The sequence below is a fragment of the Panulirus ornatus genome, chromosome 10, assembly GCF_036320965.1.
Source record: "Panulirus ornatus isolate Po-2019 chromosome 10, ASM3632096v1, whole genome shotgun sequence".
NCBI lineage: Eukaryota > Metazoa > Arthropoda > Malacostraca > Decapoda > Palinuridae > Panulirus > Panulirus ornatus.
Window position 1 is genome coordinate 37,058,286 of NC_092233.1, and position 17,268 is coordinate 37,075,553.

Genomic DNA, 17,268 nt, shown 5'->3' on the forward strand with positions numbered 1-17,268 from the left:
ATTACTTTCCTCTCTTCCTACACGTACACATGCCTTACATCCTCGATAAAAACTTTTCACTGCTTCTAACAACTTGCCTCCCACACCATATATTCTTAATACCTTCCACAGAGCATCTCTATCAACTCTTATCATATACCTTCTCCAGGTCCATAAATGCTACATACAAATCCATTTGCTTTTCTAAGTATTTCTCACATACATTCTTCAAAGCAAACACCTGATCCACACATCCTCTACCACTTCTGAAACCACACTGCTCTTCCCCAATCTGATGCTCTGTACATGCCTTCACCCTCTCAATCAATACCCTCCCATATAATTTCCAAGGAATACTCAACAAACTTATACCTCTGTAATTTGAGCACTCACTCTTATCCCCTTTGCCTTTGTACAATGGCACTATGCACACATTCCGCCAATCCTCAGGCACCTCACCATGAGTCATACATACATTGAATAACCTTACCAACCAGTCAACAATACAGTCACCCCCTTTTTCAATAGATTCCACTGCAATACCATCCAAACCTGCTGCCTTGCCGGCTTTCATCTTCCGCAAAGCTTTTACTACCTCTTCTCTTTTTACCAAATCATTTTCCCTAACCCTCTCACTTTGCACACCACCTCGACCAAGACACCCTATATCTGCCACTCTATCATCAAACACATTCAACAAACCTTCAAAATACTCACTCCATCTCCTTCTCACATCACCACTACTTGTTATCACCTCCCCATTAGCGCCCTACTGAAGTTCCCATTTGCTCCCTTGTTTTATGCACTTTATTTACCTCCTTCCAGAACATCTTTTTATTCTCCCTAAAATTTAATGATACTCTCTCACCCCAACGCTCATTTGCCCTCTTTTTCACCTCTTGCACCTTTCTCTTGACCTCCTGTCTCTTTTATACATCTCCCACTCAATTGCATTTTCTCCCTGCAAAAATCGTCCAAATGCCTCTCTCTTCTCTTTCACTAATAATCCTACTTCATCCCACCACTCACTGCCCTTTCTAATCAACCCACCTCCCATACTTCTCATGCCACAAGCATCTTTTGCACACTCCATCACTGATTCCCTAAATACATCCCATTCCTCCCCCACTTCCCTTACTTCCATTGTTCTCACCTTTTTCCATTCTGTACTCAGTCTCTGCTGGTACTTCCTCACACAAGTCTCCTTCCCAAGCTCACTTACTCTCACCACCCTCTTCACCCCAACATTCACTCTTCTTTTCTGAAAACCCATACAAATCTTCACCTTCGCCTTCACAAGATAATGATCAGACATCCCTCCAGTTGCACCTGTCAGCACATTAGCATCCAAAAGTCTCTCTTTCGTGCGCCTGTCAATTAACACGTAATCCAATAACGCTCTCTGGCCATCTCTCCTACTTACATACGTATACTTATGTATATCTCGCTTTTAAAACCAGGTATTCCCAATCACCAGTCCTTTTTCAGCACATAAATCTACAAGCTCTTCACCATTTCCATATATATCATAAATTACTCCTAATACAGTGATCTCCCTCTATTTATTTTACTTGGCAAGTCGTAGGCAAATCTACTGGCCTCAGTTTATAACGTAATTTTTTGAAATCACCAAGATATGTACAGATAACATGATACATTTACCAGATAAACGTTGTACAACATCCTATCAAAACCTATTCAGAGAGAGAGAGAGAGAGAGAGAGAGAGAGAGAGAGAGAGAGAGAGAGAGAGAAACTAAACATTCCAATACTTTTTTCTACTTGTATATATTAGTATTTTCTGTTATTTTCTCGTATATCTTACATGTTTCTTGGTCTCCCATAAATTGTAAAAATAGTAAAGATACATACTCTTAATTTATACACACTCAAAATAACAAAATTTCTCATTTTAACATACTTCAATCTGACTTTCTAAAAAAGAAAAGTATGTTGTACCTTGGAAAATGTAGCCTTACATAGAAAATTGAACAAAATATCATGGATAACTGAAGTTATTCTTAGGAAAGAGTAGAGATGACTGTAAGAGATTTCATAAATGACTTTTTCAAAAAGAAAAAGAAAATCAAGGAGGAAATCATGATGTGATGACTGATTGATGAACATAGATTTAGTTAATTAAAACTGTGGTGTGACTGATGTTCAGAAAGTTTAAAAAGTGACAAGCCAGCCAGTGCTCAAGTTTTTGGTTTGTTAAGAACTGTTTCGTTGTTTTTTATTCATGTAGAATTTATTTCTTATAAATCCTGTGCATTTCTTAAAGCAATTTGTTGCAAAGATGAATATGTTACATACTTTTTGTGTTTATTGATTTTAAAAATCAGCCAAGGTACCCCAGAATCTGAAGCCAGGAACACAACCTTTCCCCTTATATACATATAAATGGGAATATAGGTTCCAGTTAACAAGCATCTGCTGTATGAGTAGGTTTCTAAGAATGTGACTGACTCATGTAGTCAGGACCATCCTTAAGTAGTTTTCAACTACTGAAACAAGATTTTTTTTCAATTTGCCTTTAATCTGAATTTCCTTACTGAAAGATCCTCATGCATTCCCATAAATTCATGTTACCTTTATTAACTATAGAATCTGGGGCTTATTTGTGGATGAAAAATAGGAAGTAAAAAAGATTGCCATTTATTATGTGTTCATTTTATCACAGTGGCAGAGAATCTTCAGGCGCAATATAGTGCAATTAAGATGCTGGCTAGCCGAGTGCGTTTAATCGCAGAATATGTTCGTGCCAGTCAGCGTGGTGAGGTGGAGTTTAATCATGAAATCCTTCGGCAAGTCAATGCTCTGGCTCACCGACTGCCAGTCCTAAATAGCAATAAGTTCCGTGGAGAGTTCTATAATGTAAGTACTTTGACGTTTGTTTGGCTTGCATAGACATTAGTATTTATATTACTTTGCTTCATGAACGTTGATTTTTGTTTAATATTTTTGATTACCTTTGTTAGGGATGCAAACAAATCAGTTTATATCTCTCTTGTTGTTTTCATATTGATTAATGCATAATGATTTTTATTATCCTTGGTGTGGCTGCTAGAAGAGCTCTTATCTTAAAACAGGTGGTCTGCTGTAAGTGATAGATTTCACTCTGGCTGTGGAATGAAACCATTGACTGTTCGGTGGCCTCATGTATTATATATATCTCCACTGTGGTACTTTCCAAGGAGTAAAAATCGATTTTTTCCTTTTTTCATGCCATATGAATTTTTTTTTCTTTCTAAAACATGATATATAAGACGGTACTTATGTGTGTGATGAGGCTCACAGATGAAAAGTTTTTCTGGCAAGTCAAGGCCATTGCCACTGACTGCCAGCTGTACAGTGCATCCTTTGCTGATAATGCAGTATGTTTTTTTTTTTTTTTTTGCTTTGTCGCTGTCTCCCGCATTTGCGAGGTAGCGCGAGGAAACAGACGAAAGAAATGGCTCAACCCACCCCCATACACATGTATATACATACATGTCCACACACGCAAATATACATACCTACACAGCTTTCCATGGTTTACCCCAGACGCTTCACATGCCTTGATTCAATCCACTGACAGCACGTCAACCCCGGTATACCACATCGATCCAATTCACTCCATTCCTTGCCCTCCTTTCACCCTCCTGCATGTTCAGGCCCCGATCACACAAAATCTTTTTCACTCCATCTTTCCACCTCCAATTTGGTCTCCCACTTCTCGTTCCCTCCACCTCCGATACATATATCCTCTTTGTCAATCTTTCCTCACTCATTCTCTCCATGTGCCCAAACCATTTCAAAACACCCTCTTCTGCTCTCTCAACCACGCTCTTTTTATTTCCACACATCTCTCTTACCCTTACGTTACTTACTCGATCAAACCACCTCACACCGCACATTGTCCTCAATCATCTCATTTCCAGCACATCCATCCTCCTGCGCACAACTCTATCCATAGCCCACGCCTCGCACCCATACAACATTGTTGGAACCACTATTCCTTCAAACATACACATTTTTGCTTTCCGAGATAATGTTCTTGACTTCCACACATTCTTCAAAGCTCCCAGGATTTTCGCCCCCTCCCCCACCCTATGATCCACTTCCGCTTCCATGGTTCCATCCGCTGCCAGATCCACTCCCAGATATCTAAAACACTTTACTTCCTCCAGTTTTTCTCCATTCAAACTTACCTCCCAATTGACTTGACCCTCAACCCTACTGTACCTAATAACCTTGCTCTTATTCACATTTACTCTTAACTTTCTTCTTTCACACACTTTACCAAACTCAGTCACCAGCTTCTGCAGTTTCTCACATAAATCAGCCACCAGCGCTGTATCATCAGCGAACAACAACTGACTCACTCACTTCCCAAGCTCTCTCATCCCCAACAGACTTCATACTTGCCCCTCTTTCCAAAACTCTTGCATTCACCTCCCTAACAACCCCATCCATAAAAAAATTAAACAACCAAGGAGATATCGCACACCCCTGCCACAAACCTACATTCACTGAGAACCAATCACTTTCCTCTCTTCCTACACGTACACATGCCTTACATCCTCGATAAAAACTTTTCACTGCTTCTAACAACTTGCCTCCCACACCATATATTCTTAATACCTTCCACAGAGCATCTCTATCAACTCTATCATATGCCTTCTCCAGATCCATAAATGCTACATACAAATCCATTTGCTTTTCTAAGTATTTCTCACATACATTCTTCAAAGCAAACACCTGATCCACACATCCTCTACCACTTCTGAAACCACACTGCTCTTCCCCAATCTGATGCTCTGTACATGCCTTCACCCTCTCAATCAATACCCTCCCATATAATTTACCAGGAATACTCAACAAACTTATACCTCTGAAATTTGAGCACTCACTCTTATCCCCTTTGCCTTTGTAGAATGGCACTATGCACGCGTTCCGCCAATCCTCAGGCACCTCACCATGAGTCATACATACATTAAATAACCTTACCAACCAGTCAATAATACAGTCACCCCCCTTTTTAATAGATTCCACTGCAATACCATCCAAACCTGCTGCCTTGCCGGCTTTCATCTTCCGCAAAGCTTTCACTACCTCTTCTCTGTTTACCAAATCATTTTCCCTAATCCTATATATATATATTTTTTTTTTTTTTGCTTTTTTTTAAGTCTCCCGCGTTTGCGAGGTAGCGCAAGGAAACAGAGGAAAGAAATGGCCCAACCCACCCCCATACACATGTATATACATACGTCCACACACGCAAATATACATACCTACACAGCTTTATATGGTTTACCCCAGACGCTTCACATGCCCTGATTCAATCCACTGACAGCACGTCAACCCCGGTATACCACATCGATCCAATTCACTCTATTCCTTGCCCTCCTTTCACCCTCCTGCATGTTCAGGCCCCAATCACACAAAATCTTTTTCACTCCATCTTTCCACCTCCAATTTGGTCTCCCACTTCTCCTCGTTCCCTCCACCTCCGACACATATATCCTCTTTGTCAATCTTTCCTCACTCATTCTCTCCATGTGCCCAAACCATTTCAAAACACCCTCTTCTGCTCTCTCAACCACGCTCTTTTTATTTCCACACATCTCTCTTACCCTTACGTTACTTACTCGATCAAACCACCTCACACCACACATTGTCCTCAAACATCTCATTTCCAGCACATCCATCCTCCTGCGCACAACTCTATCCATAGCCCACGCCTCGCAACCAAACAACATTGTTGGAACCACTATTCCTTCAAACATAGCCATTTTTGTTTTCCGAGATAATGTTCTTGACTTCCACACATTCTTCAAGGCTCCCAGGATTTTCGCCCCCTCCCCCACCCTATGATCCACTTCCGCTTCCATGGTTCCATCCGCTGCCAGATCCACTCCCAGATATCTAAAACACTTTACTTCCTCCAGTTTTTCTCCATTCAAACTTACCTCCCAATTGACTTGACCCTCAACCCTACAGTACCTAATAACCTTGCTCTTATTCACATTTACTCTTAACTTTCTTCTTTCACGCACTTTACCAAACTCAGTCACCAGCTTCTGCAGTTTCTCACATGAATCAGCCACCAGCGCTGTATCATCAGTGAACAACAACTGACTCACTTCCCAAGCTCTCTCATCCCCAACAGACTTCATACTTGCCCCTCTTTCCAAAACTCTTGCATTCACCTCCCTAACAACCCCATCCATAAAAAAATTAAACAACCAAGGAGATATCGCACACCCCTGCCACAAACCTACATTCACTGAGAACCAATCACTTTCCTCTCTTCCTACACGTACACATGCCTTACATCCTCGATAAAAACTTTTCACTGCTTCTAACAACTTGCCTCCCACACCATATATTCTTAATACCTTCCACAGAGCATCTCTATCAACTCTATCATATGCCTTCTCCAGATCCATAAATGCTACATACAAATCCATTTGCTTTTCTAAGTATTTCTCACATACATTCTTCAAAGCAAACACCTGATCCACACATCCTCTACCACTTCTGAAACCACACTGCTCTTCCCCAATCTGATGCTCTGTACATGCCTTCACCCTCTCAATCAATACCCTCCCATATAATTTACCAGGAATACTCAACAAACTTATACCTCTGTAATTTGAGCACTCACTCTTATCCCCTTTGCCTTTGTAGAATGGCACTATGCACGCGTTCCGCCAATCCTCAGGCACCTCACCATGAGTCATACATACATTAAATAACCTTACCAACCAGTCAATAATACAGTCACCCCCTTTTTTAATAGATTCCACTGCAATACCATCCAAACCTGCTGCCTTGCCGGCTTTCATCTTCCGCAAAGCTTTCACTACCTCTTCTCTGTTTACCAAATCATTTTCCCTAATCCTATATATATATATATTTTTTTTTTTTTTTGCTTTTTTTTAAGTCTCCCGCGTTTGCGAGGTAGCGCAAGGAAACAGAGGAAAGAAATGGCCCAACCCACCCCCATACACATGTATATACATACGTCCACACACGCAAATATACATACCTACACAGCTTTCCATGGTTTACCCCAGACGCTTCACATGCCCTGATTCAATCCACTGACAGCACGTCAACCCCGGTATACCACATCGATCCAATTCACTCTATTCCTTGCCCTCCTTTCACCCTCCTGCATGTTCAGGCCCCAATCACACAAAATCTTTTTCACTCCATCTTTCCACCTCCAATTTGGTCTCCCACTTCTCCTCGTTCCCTCCACCTCCGACACATATATCCTCTTTGTCAATCTTTCTTCACTCATTCTCTCCATGTGCCCAAACCATTTCAAAACACCCTCTTCTGCTCTCTCAACCACGCTCTTTTTATTTCCACACATCTCTCTTACCCTTACGTTACTTACTCGATCAAACCACCTCACACCACACATTGTCCTCAAACATCTCATTTCCAGCACATCCATCCTCCTGCGCACAACTCTATCTATAGCCACGCCTCGCAACCAAACAACATTGTTGGAACCACTATTCCTTCAAACATAGCCATTTTTGTTTTCCGAGATAATGTTCTTGACTTCCACACATTCTTCAAGGCTCCCAGGATTTTCGCCCCCTCCCCCACCCTATGATCCACTTCCGCTTCCATGGTTCCATCCGCTGCCAGATCCACTCCCAGATATCTAAAACACTTTACTTCCTCCAGTTTTTCTCCATTCAAACTTACCTCCCAATTGACTTGACCCTCAACCCTACAGTACCTAATAACCTTGCTCTTCTTCACATTTACTCTTAACTTTCTTCTTTCACACACTTTACCAAACTCAGTCACCAGCTTCTGCAGTTTCTCACATGAATCAGCCACCAGCGCTGTATCATCAGTGAACAACAACTGACTCACTTCCCAAGCTCTCTCATCCCCAACAGACTTCATACTTGCCCCTCTTTCCAAAACTCTTGCATTCACCTCCCTAACAACCCCATCCATAAAAAAATTAAACAACCATGGAGACATCGCACACCCCTGCCGCAAACCTACATTCACTGAGAACCAATCACTTTCCTCTCTTCCTACACGTACACATGCCTTACATCCTCGATAAAAACTTTTCACTGCTTCTAACAACTTGCCTCCCACACCATATATTCTTAATACCTTCCACAGAGCATCTCTATCAATTCTATCATATGCCTTCTCCAGATCCATAAATGCTACATACAAATCCATTTGCTTTTCTAAGTATTTCTCACATACATTCTTCAAAGCAAACACCTGATCCACACATCCTCTACCACTTCTGAAACCACACTGCTCTTCCCCAATCTGATGCTCTGTACATACCTTCACCCTCTCAATCAATACCCTCCCATATAATTTACCAGGAATACTCAACAAACTTATACCTCTGTAATTTGAGCACTCACTCTTATCCCCTCTGCCTTTGTACAATGGCACTATGCACGCATTCCGCCAATCCTCAGGCACCTCACCATGAGTCATACATACATTAAATAACCTTACCAACCAGTCAACAATACAGTCACCTCCTTTTTTAATAAATTCCACTGCAATACCATCCAAACCTGCTGCCTTGCCGGCTTTCATCTTCCGCAAAGCTTTTACTACCTCTTCTCTGTTTACCAAATCATTTTCCCTAACCCTCTCACTTTACACACCACCTCGACCAAAACACCCTATATCTGCCACTCTATCATCAAACAAATTCAACAAGCCTTCAAAATACTCACTCCATCTCCTTTTCACATCACCACTACTTGTTATCACCTCCCCATTTGCGCCCTTCACTGAAGTTCCCATTTGCTCCCTTGTCTTATGCACTTTATTTACCTCCTTCCAGAACATCTTTTTATTCTCCCTAAAATTTAGGGTGTTTTGAAGTGGTTTGGGCACATGGAGAGAATGAGTGAGGAAAGATTGACCAAGAGGATGTGTGTGTCGGGGGTGGAGGGAACGAGGAAAAGGGGGAGACCAAATTGGAGGTGGGAAGATGGAGTGAAGGGGATTTTGTGTGATCGGGGCCTGAACATGCAGGAGGGTGAAAGGAGGGCAAGAAATAGAGTGAATTGGAGTGATGTGGTATACTGGGGTTGATGTGCTGTCAGTGGATTGAATCAAGGCATGTGAAGTGTCTGGGGTAAACCATGGAAAGCTGTGTAGGTATGTATATTTGCGTGTGTGGACGTATGTATATACATGTGTATGGGGGGGGGTTGGGCCATTTCTTTCGTCTGTTTCCTTGCGCTACCTCGCAAACGTGGGAGACAGCGACAAAGTATAAAAAAAAAAATAAAAAAATTTAATGATACTCTCTCACCCCAACTCTCATTTGCCCTCTTTTTCACCTCTTGCACCTTTCTCTTGACCTCCTGTCTCTTTCTTTTATACATCTCCCACTCAATTGCATTTTTTCCCTGCAAAAATCGTCCTAATGTCTCTCTCTTCTCTTTCACTAATAATCTTACTTCTTCATCCCACCACTCACTACCCTTTCTAATCAACCCACCTCCCACTCTTCTCATGCCACAAGCATCTTTTGCGCAATCCATCATTGATTCCCTAAATACATCCCATTCCTCCCCAACTCCCCTTACTTCCATTGTTCTCACCTTTATCCATTCTGTACTCAGTCTCTCCTGGTACTTCCTCACACAAGTCTCCTTCCCAAGCTCACTTACTCTCACCACCCTCTTCACCCCAACATTCACTCTTCTTTTCTGAAAACCCATACAAATCTTAACCTTAGCCTCCACAAGATAATGATCAGACATCCCTCCAGTTGCACCTCTAAGCATATTAACATCCAAAAGTCTCTCTTTCGCGCGCCTGTCAATTAACACGTAATCCAGTAATGCTCTCTGGCCATCTCTCCTACTTACATACGTATACTTATGTATATCTCGCTTTTTAAACCAGGTATTCCCAATCACCAGTCCTTTTTCAGCACATAAATCTACAAGCTCTTCACCATTTCCATTTACAACACTGAACACCCCATGTATACCAATTATTCCCTCAACTGCCACATTACTCACCTTTGCATTCAAATCAACCATCACTATAACCCGGTCTCTTGCATCAAAACCACTAACACACTCATTCAGATGCTCCCAAAACACTTGCCTCTCATGATCTTTCTTCTCATGCCCAGGTGCATATGCACCAATAATCACCCATCTCTCTCCATCAACTTTCAGTTTTACCCATATTAATCGAGAATTTACTTTCGTACATTCTATCACATACTCCCACAACTCCTGTTTCAGGAGTACTGCTACTCCTTCCCTTGCTCTTGTCCTCTCACTAACCCCTGACTTTACTCCCAAGACATTCCCAAACCACTCTTCCCTTTACCCCTGAGCTTCGTTTCACTCAGAGCCAAAACATCCAGGTTCCTTTCCTCAAGCATACTACCTATTTCTCCTTTTTTCACATCATGGTTACATCCACACACATTTAGACACCCCAGTCTGAGCCTTCGAGGAGGATGAGCACTCCCTGCGTGACTCCTTCTTCTGTTTCCCATTTTAGAAAGTTAAAAAAAAAAATGCAAGGAGGTGAGGATTTCTGGCCCCCCGCTCCTGTCCCCTCTAGTCGCCTTCTACGACACGTGAGGAATGCAATATATATATATATATATATATATATATATATATATATATATATATATATATATATATATATATATATATATATATTATTATTATACTTTGTCGCTGTCTCCCGCGTTTGCGAGGTAGCGCAAGGAAACAGACGAAAGAAATGGCCCAACCCCCCCCCATACACATGTATATACATACGTCCACACACGCAAATATACATACCTACACAGCTTTCCATGGTTTACCCCAGACGCTTCACATACCTTGATTCAATCCACTGACAGCACGTCAACCCCGGTATACCACATTGCTCCAATTCACTCTATTCCTTGCCCTCCTTTCACCCTCCTTCATGTTCAGGCCCCGATCACACAAAATCTTTTTCACTCCATCTTTCCACCTCCAATTTGGTCTCCCTCTTCTCCTCGTTCCCTCCACCTCCGACACATATATCCTCTTGGTCAATCTTTCCTCACTCATTCTCTCCATGTGACCAAACCACTTCAAAACACCCTCTTCTGCTCTCTCAACCACGCTCTTTTTATTTCCACACATCTCTCTTACCCTTACATTACTCACTCGATCAAACCACCTCACACCACACATTGTCCTCAAACATCTCATTTCCAGCACATCCATCCTCCTGCGCACAACTCTATCCATAGCCCACGCCTCGCAACCATACAACATTGTTGGAACCACTATTCCTTCAAACATACACATTTTTGCTTTCCGAGATAATGTTCTCGACTTCCACACATTCTTAGAGGCCCCAGAATTTTCGCCCCCTCCCCCACCCTATGATCCACTTCCGCTTCCATGGTTCCATCCGCTGCCAGATCCACTCCCAGATATCTAAAACACTTCACTTCCTCCAGTTTTTCTCCATTCAAACTCACCTCCCAATTGACTTGACCCTCAACCCTACTGTACCTAATAACCTTGCTCTTATTCACATTTACTCTTAACTTTCTTCTTCCACACACTTTACCAAACTCACTCACCAGCTTCTGCAGTTTCTCACATGAGTCAGCCACCAGCGCTGTATCATCAGCGAACAACAACTGACTCACTTCCCAAGCTCTCTCATCCCCAACAGACTTCATACTTGCCCCTCTTTCCAAAACTCTTGCATTTACCTCCCTAACAACCCCATCCATAAACAAATTAAACAACCATGGAGACATCACACACCCCTGCTGCAAACCTACATTCACTGAGAACCAATCACTTTCCTCTCTTCCTACACGTACACATGCCTTACATCCTCGATAAAAACTTTTCACTGCTTCTAACAACTTTCCTCCCACACCATATATTCTTAATACCTTCCACAGAGCATCTCTATCAACTCTATCATATGCCTTCTCCAGATCCATAAATGCTACATACAAATCCATTTGCTTTTCTAAGTATTTCTCACATACATTCTTCAAAGCAAACACCTGATCCACACATCCTCTACCACTTCTGAAACCACACTGCTCTTCCCCAATCTGATGCTCTGTACATGCCTTCACCCTCTCAATCAATACCCTCCCATATAATTTACCAGGAATACTCAACAAACTTATACCTCTGTAATTTGAGCACTCACTCTTATCCCCTTTGCTTTTTTACAATGGCACTATGCACGCTTTCCACCAATCCTCAGGCACCTCACCATGAGTCATACATACATTAAATAACCTTACCAACCAGTCAACAATACAGTCACCCCCTTTTTTAATAAATTCCACTGCAATACCATCCAAACCTGCTGCCTTGCCGGCTTTCATCTTCCGCAAAGCTTTCACTACCTCTTCTCTGTTTACCAAATCATTTTCCCTAACCCTCTCACTTAGCACACCACCTCGACCAAAACACCCTATATCTGCCACTCTATCATCAAACACATTCAACAAACCTTCAAAATACTCACTCCATCAATGATGGATTGCGCAAAAGGTGCTTGTGGCATGAGAAGAGTGGGAGGTGGGTTGATTAGAAAGGGTAGTGAGTGGTGGGATGAAGAAGTAAGAGTATTAGTGAAAGAGAAGAGAGAGGCATTTGGACAATTTTTGCGGGGAAAAAATGCAATTGAGTGGGAGATGTATAAAAGAAAGGTATAAAAGAGAGGTCAAGAGAAAGGTGCAAGAGGTGAAAAAAAGGGCAAATGAGAGTTGGGGTGAGAGGGTATCATTAAATTTTAGGGAGAATAAAAAGATGTTCTGGAAGGAGGTAAATAAAGTGCGTAAGACAAGGGAACAAATGGGAACTTCAGTGAAGGGCGCAAATGGGGAGGTGATAACAATATATATATATATATATATATATATATATATATATATATATATATATATATATATATATATATATATATATATATATTTTTTTTTTTTTTTTTTTTTTTGCTTTGTCGCCATCTCCCGCGTCTCCGAGGTAGCGCAAGGAAACAGACTAAAGAAATGGCCCAACCCACCCCCATACACATGTATATACATACGTCCACACACGCAAATATACATACCTACACACCTTTCCATGGTTTACCCAAGACGCTTCACATGCCCTGATTCAATCCACTGACAGCACGTCAACCCTGGTATACCATATCGCTCCAATTCACTCTATTCCTTGCCCTCCTTTCACCCTCCTGCATGTTCAGGCCCCGATCACACAAAATCTTTTTCACTCCATCTTTCCACCTCCAATTTGGTGTCCCTCTTCTCCTCGTTCCCTCCACCTCCGACACATATATCCTCTTGGTCAATCTTTCCTCACTCATTCTCTCCATGTGCCCAAACCATTTCAAAACACCCTCTTCTGCTCTCTCAACCATGCTCTTTTTATTTCCACACATCTCTCTTATCCTTACGTTACTTACTCGATCAAACCACCTCATACCACACATTGTCCTCAAACATCTCATTTCCAGCACATCTATCCTCCTGCGCACAACTCTATCCATAGCCCACGCCTCGCAACCATACAACATTGTTGGAACCACTATTCCTTCAAACATACCAATTTTTGCTTTCCGAGACAATGTTCTCGACTTCCACACATTCTTCAAGGCTCCCAGAATTTTCGCCCCCTCTCCCACCCTATGATCCACTTCCGCTTCCATGGTTCCATCCGCTGCCAGATCCACTCCCAGATATCTAAAACACTTCTTTTCCTCCAGTTAGGGTTAGGGAAAATGATTTGGTAAACAGAGAAGAGGTAGTAAAAGCTTTGCGGAAGATGAAAGCTGGCAAGGCAGCAGGTTTGGATGGTATTGCAGTGGAATTTATTAAAAAAGGGGGTGACTGTATTGTTGACTGGTTGGTAAGGTTATTTAATGTATGTATGACTCATGGTGATGTGCCTCAGGATTAGCGGAATGCGTGCATAGTGCCATTGTACAAAGGCAAAGGGGATAAGAGTGAGTGCTCAAATTACAGAGGTATAAGTTTGTTGAGTATTCCTGGCAAATTATATGGGAGGGTATTGATTGAGAGGTTGAAGGCATGTACAGAGCATCAGATTGGGGAAGAGCAGTGTGGTTTCAGAAGTGGTAGAGGATGTGTGGATCAGGTGTTTGCTTTGAAGAATGTATGTGAGAAATACTTAGAAAGGAAATGGATTTGTATGTAGCATTTATGGATCTGGAGAAGGCATATAATAGAGTTGATAGAGATGCTCTGTGGAAGGTATTAAGAATATATGGTGTGGGAGGAAAGTTGTTAGAAGCAGTGAAAAATTTTTTATCGAGGATGTAAGGCATGTGTACGTGTAGGAAGAGAGGAAAGTGATTGGTTCTCAGTGAATGTAGGTTTGCAGCAGGGGTGTGTGATGTCTCCATGGTTGTTTAATTTGTTTATGGATGGGGTTGTTAGGGAGGTGAATGCAAGAGTTTTGGAAAGAGGGGCAAGTATGAAGTCTGTTGGGGATGAGAGAGCTTGGGAAGTGAGTTAGTTGTTGTTCGCTGATGATACAGCGCTGGTGGCTGATTCATGTGAGAAACTGCAGAAGCTGGTGACTGAGTTTGGTAAAGTGTGTGAAAGAAGAAAGTTAAGAGTAAATGTGAATAAGAGCAAGGTTATTAGGTACAGTAAGGTTGAGGGTCAATTCAATTGGGAGGTGAGTTTGAATGGAGAAAAACTGGAGGAAGTGAAGTGTTTTAGATATCTGGGAGTGGATCTGGCAGCGGATGGAACCATGGAAGCGGAAGTGGATCATAGGGTGGGGGAGGGGGCGAAAATTCTGGGAGCCTTGAAGAATGTGTGGAAGTCGAGAACATTATCTCGGAAAGGAAAAATGGGTATGTTTGAAGGAATAGTGGTTCCAACTATGTTGTATGGTTGCGAGGCGTGGACTATGGATAGAGTTGTGCACAGGAGGATGGATGTGCTGGAAATGAGATGTTTGAGGAGAATGTGTGGTGTGAGGTGGTTTGATCGAGTAAGTAACGTAAGGGTAAGAGAGATGTGTGGAAATAAAAAGAGCGTGGTTGAGAGAGCAGAAGAGGGTGTTTTGAAATGGTTTGGTCACATGGAGAGAATGAGTGAGGAAAGATTGACCAAGAGGATATATGTGTCGGAGGTGGAGGGAACGAGGAGAAGAGGGAGACCAAATTGGAGGTGGAAAGATGGAGTGAAAAAGATTTTGTGTGATCGGGGCCTGAACATGCAGGAGGGTGAAAGGAGGGCAAAGAATAGAGTGAATTGGAGCGATGTGGCATACCGGGGTTGACGTGCTGTCAGTGGATTGAATCAAGGCATGTGTATGGGGGTGGGTTGGGCCATTTCTTTCGTCTGTTTCCTTGCGCTACCTCGCAAACGCGGGAGACAGCGACAAAGCAAAAAAAAGGAGGTAAATAAAGTGCGTAAGACAAGGGAGCAAATGGGAAATTCAGTGAAGGGCGGAAATGGGGAGGTGATAACAAGTAGTGGTGATGTGAGGAGATGGAGTGAGTATTTTGAAGGTTTGTTGAATGTGTTTGATGATAGAGTGGCAGATATAGGGTGTTTTGGTTGAGGTGGTGTGCAAAGTGAGAGGGTTAGGGAAAATGATTTGGTAAACAGAGAAGAGGTAGTGAAAGCTTTGCGGAAGATTAAAGCCGGCAAGGCAGCAGGTTTGGATGGTATTGCAGTGGAATTTATTTAAAAAGTGGGTGACTGTATTGTTGACTGGTTGGTAAGGTTATTTAATGTATGTATGACTCATGGTGAGGTGCCTGAGGATTGGCGGAATGCGTGCATAGTGCCATTGTACAAAGGCAAAGGGGATAAGAGTGAGTGCTCAAATTACAGAGGTATAAGTTTGTTGAGTATTCCTGGCAAATTATATGGGAGGGTATTGATTGAGAGGGTGAAGGCATGGACAGAGCATCAGATTGGGGAAGAGCAGTGTGGTTTCAGAAGTGGTAGAGGATGTGTGGATCAGGTGTTTGCTTTGAAGAATGTATGTGAGAAATACTTAGAAAAGCAAATGGATTTGTATGTAGCATTTATGGATCTGGAGAAGGCATATGATAGAGTTGATAGAGATGCTCTGTGGAAGGTATTAAAAATATATGGTGTGGGAGGAAAGTTGTTAGAAGCAGTGAAAAGTTTTTATCGAGGATGTAAGGCATGTGTACGTGTAGGAAGAGAGGAAAGTGATTGGTTCTCAGTGAATGTAGGTTTGCGGCAGGGGTGTGCGATGTCTCCATGGTTGTTTAATTTGTTTATGGATGGGGTTGTTAGGGAGGTAAATGCAAGAGTTTTGGAAAGAGGGGCAAGTATGAAGCCTTGGGGATGAGAGAGCTTGGGAAGTGAGTCAGTTGTTGTTCGCTGATGATGCAGCGCTGGTGGCTGATTCATGTGAGAAACTGCAGAAGCTGGTGAGTGAGTTTGGTAAAGTGTGTGTAAGAAGAAAGTTAAGAGTAAATGTGAAGAAGAGCAAGGTTATTAGGTACAGTAGGGTTGAGGGTCAAGTCAATTGGGAGGTGAGTTTGAATGGAGAAAAACTGGAGGAAGTGAAGTGTTTTAGATATCTGGGAGTGGATCTGGCAGCAGATGGAACCATGGAAGCGGAATTGGATTATAGGGTGGGGGAGGGGGCGAAAATTCTGGGGGCCTTGAAGAATGTGTGGAAGTCAAGAACATTATCTCGGAAAGCAAAAATGGGTATGTTTGAAGGAATAGTGGTTCCAACAATGTTGTATGGTTGCGAGGCGTGGACTATGGATAGAGTTGTGCGCAGGAGGATGGATGTGCTGGAAATGAGATGTTTGAGGACAATGTGTGGTGTGAGGTGGTTTGATCGAGTGAGTAACGTAAGGGTAAGAGAGATGTGTGGAAATAAAAAGAGCATGGTTGAGAGAGCAGAAGAGGGTGTTTTGAAGTGGTTTGGAGACATGGAGAGAATGAGTGAGGAAAGATTGACCAAGAGGATATATGTGTTGGAGGTGAAGAGAACGAGAAGAGGGAGACCAAATTGGAGGTGGAAAGATGGAGTGAAAAAGATTTTGTGTGAACGGGGCCTGAACATGCAGGAGGGTGAAAGGAGGGCAAGGAATAGAGTGAATTGGAGCGATGTGGTATACCGGGGTTGACGTGCTGTCAGTGGATTGAATCAAGGCATGTGAAGTGTCTGGGGTAAACCATGGAAAGCTGTGTAGGTATGTATATTTGCGTGTGTGGACGTATGTATATACATGTGTATGGGGGGGGGTT

General features: G+C 42.4%; 1 protein-coding gene across 1 annotated transcript in view; it reads left to right on the forward strand.

Annotated features, from left to right (window-relative positions):
- CSN6 (COP9 signalosome subunit 6) overlaps positions 1–17,268 on the forward strand; it is a 204,364-nt gene that overhangs the window by 169,287 nt on the left and 17,809 nt on the right. Inside the window, exon 7 of the mRNA XM_071665791.1 lies at positions 2,662–2,855. Coding sequence (XP_071521892.1) covers positions 2,662–2,855 — 194 coding nt within the window. The remainder of the gene's footprint in view (positions 1–2,661; positions 2,856–17,268) is intronic.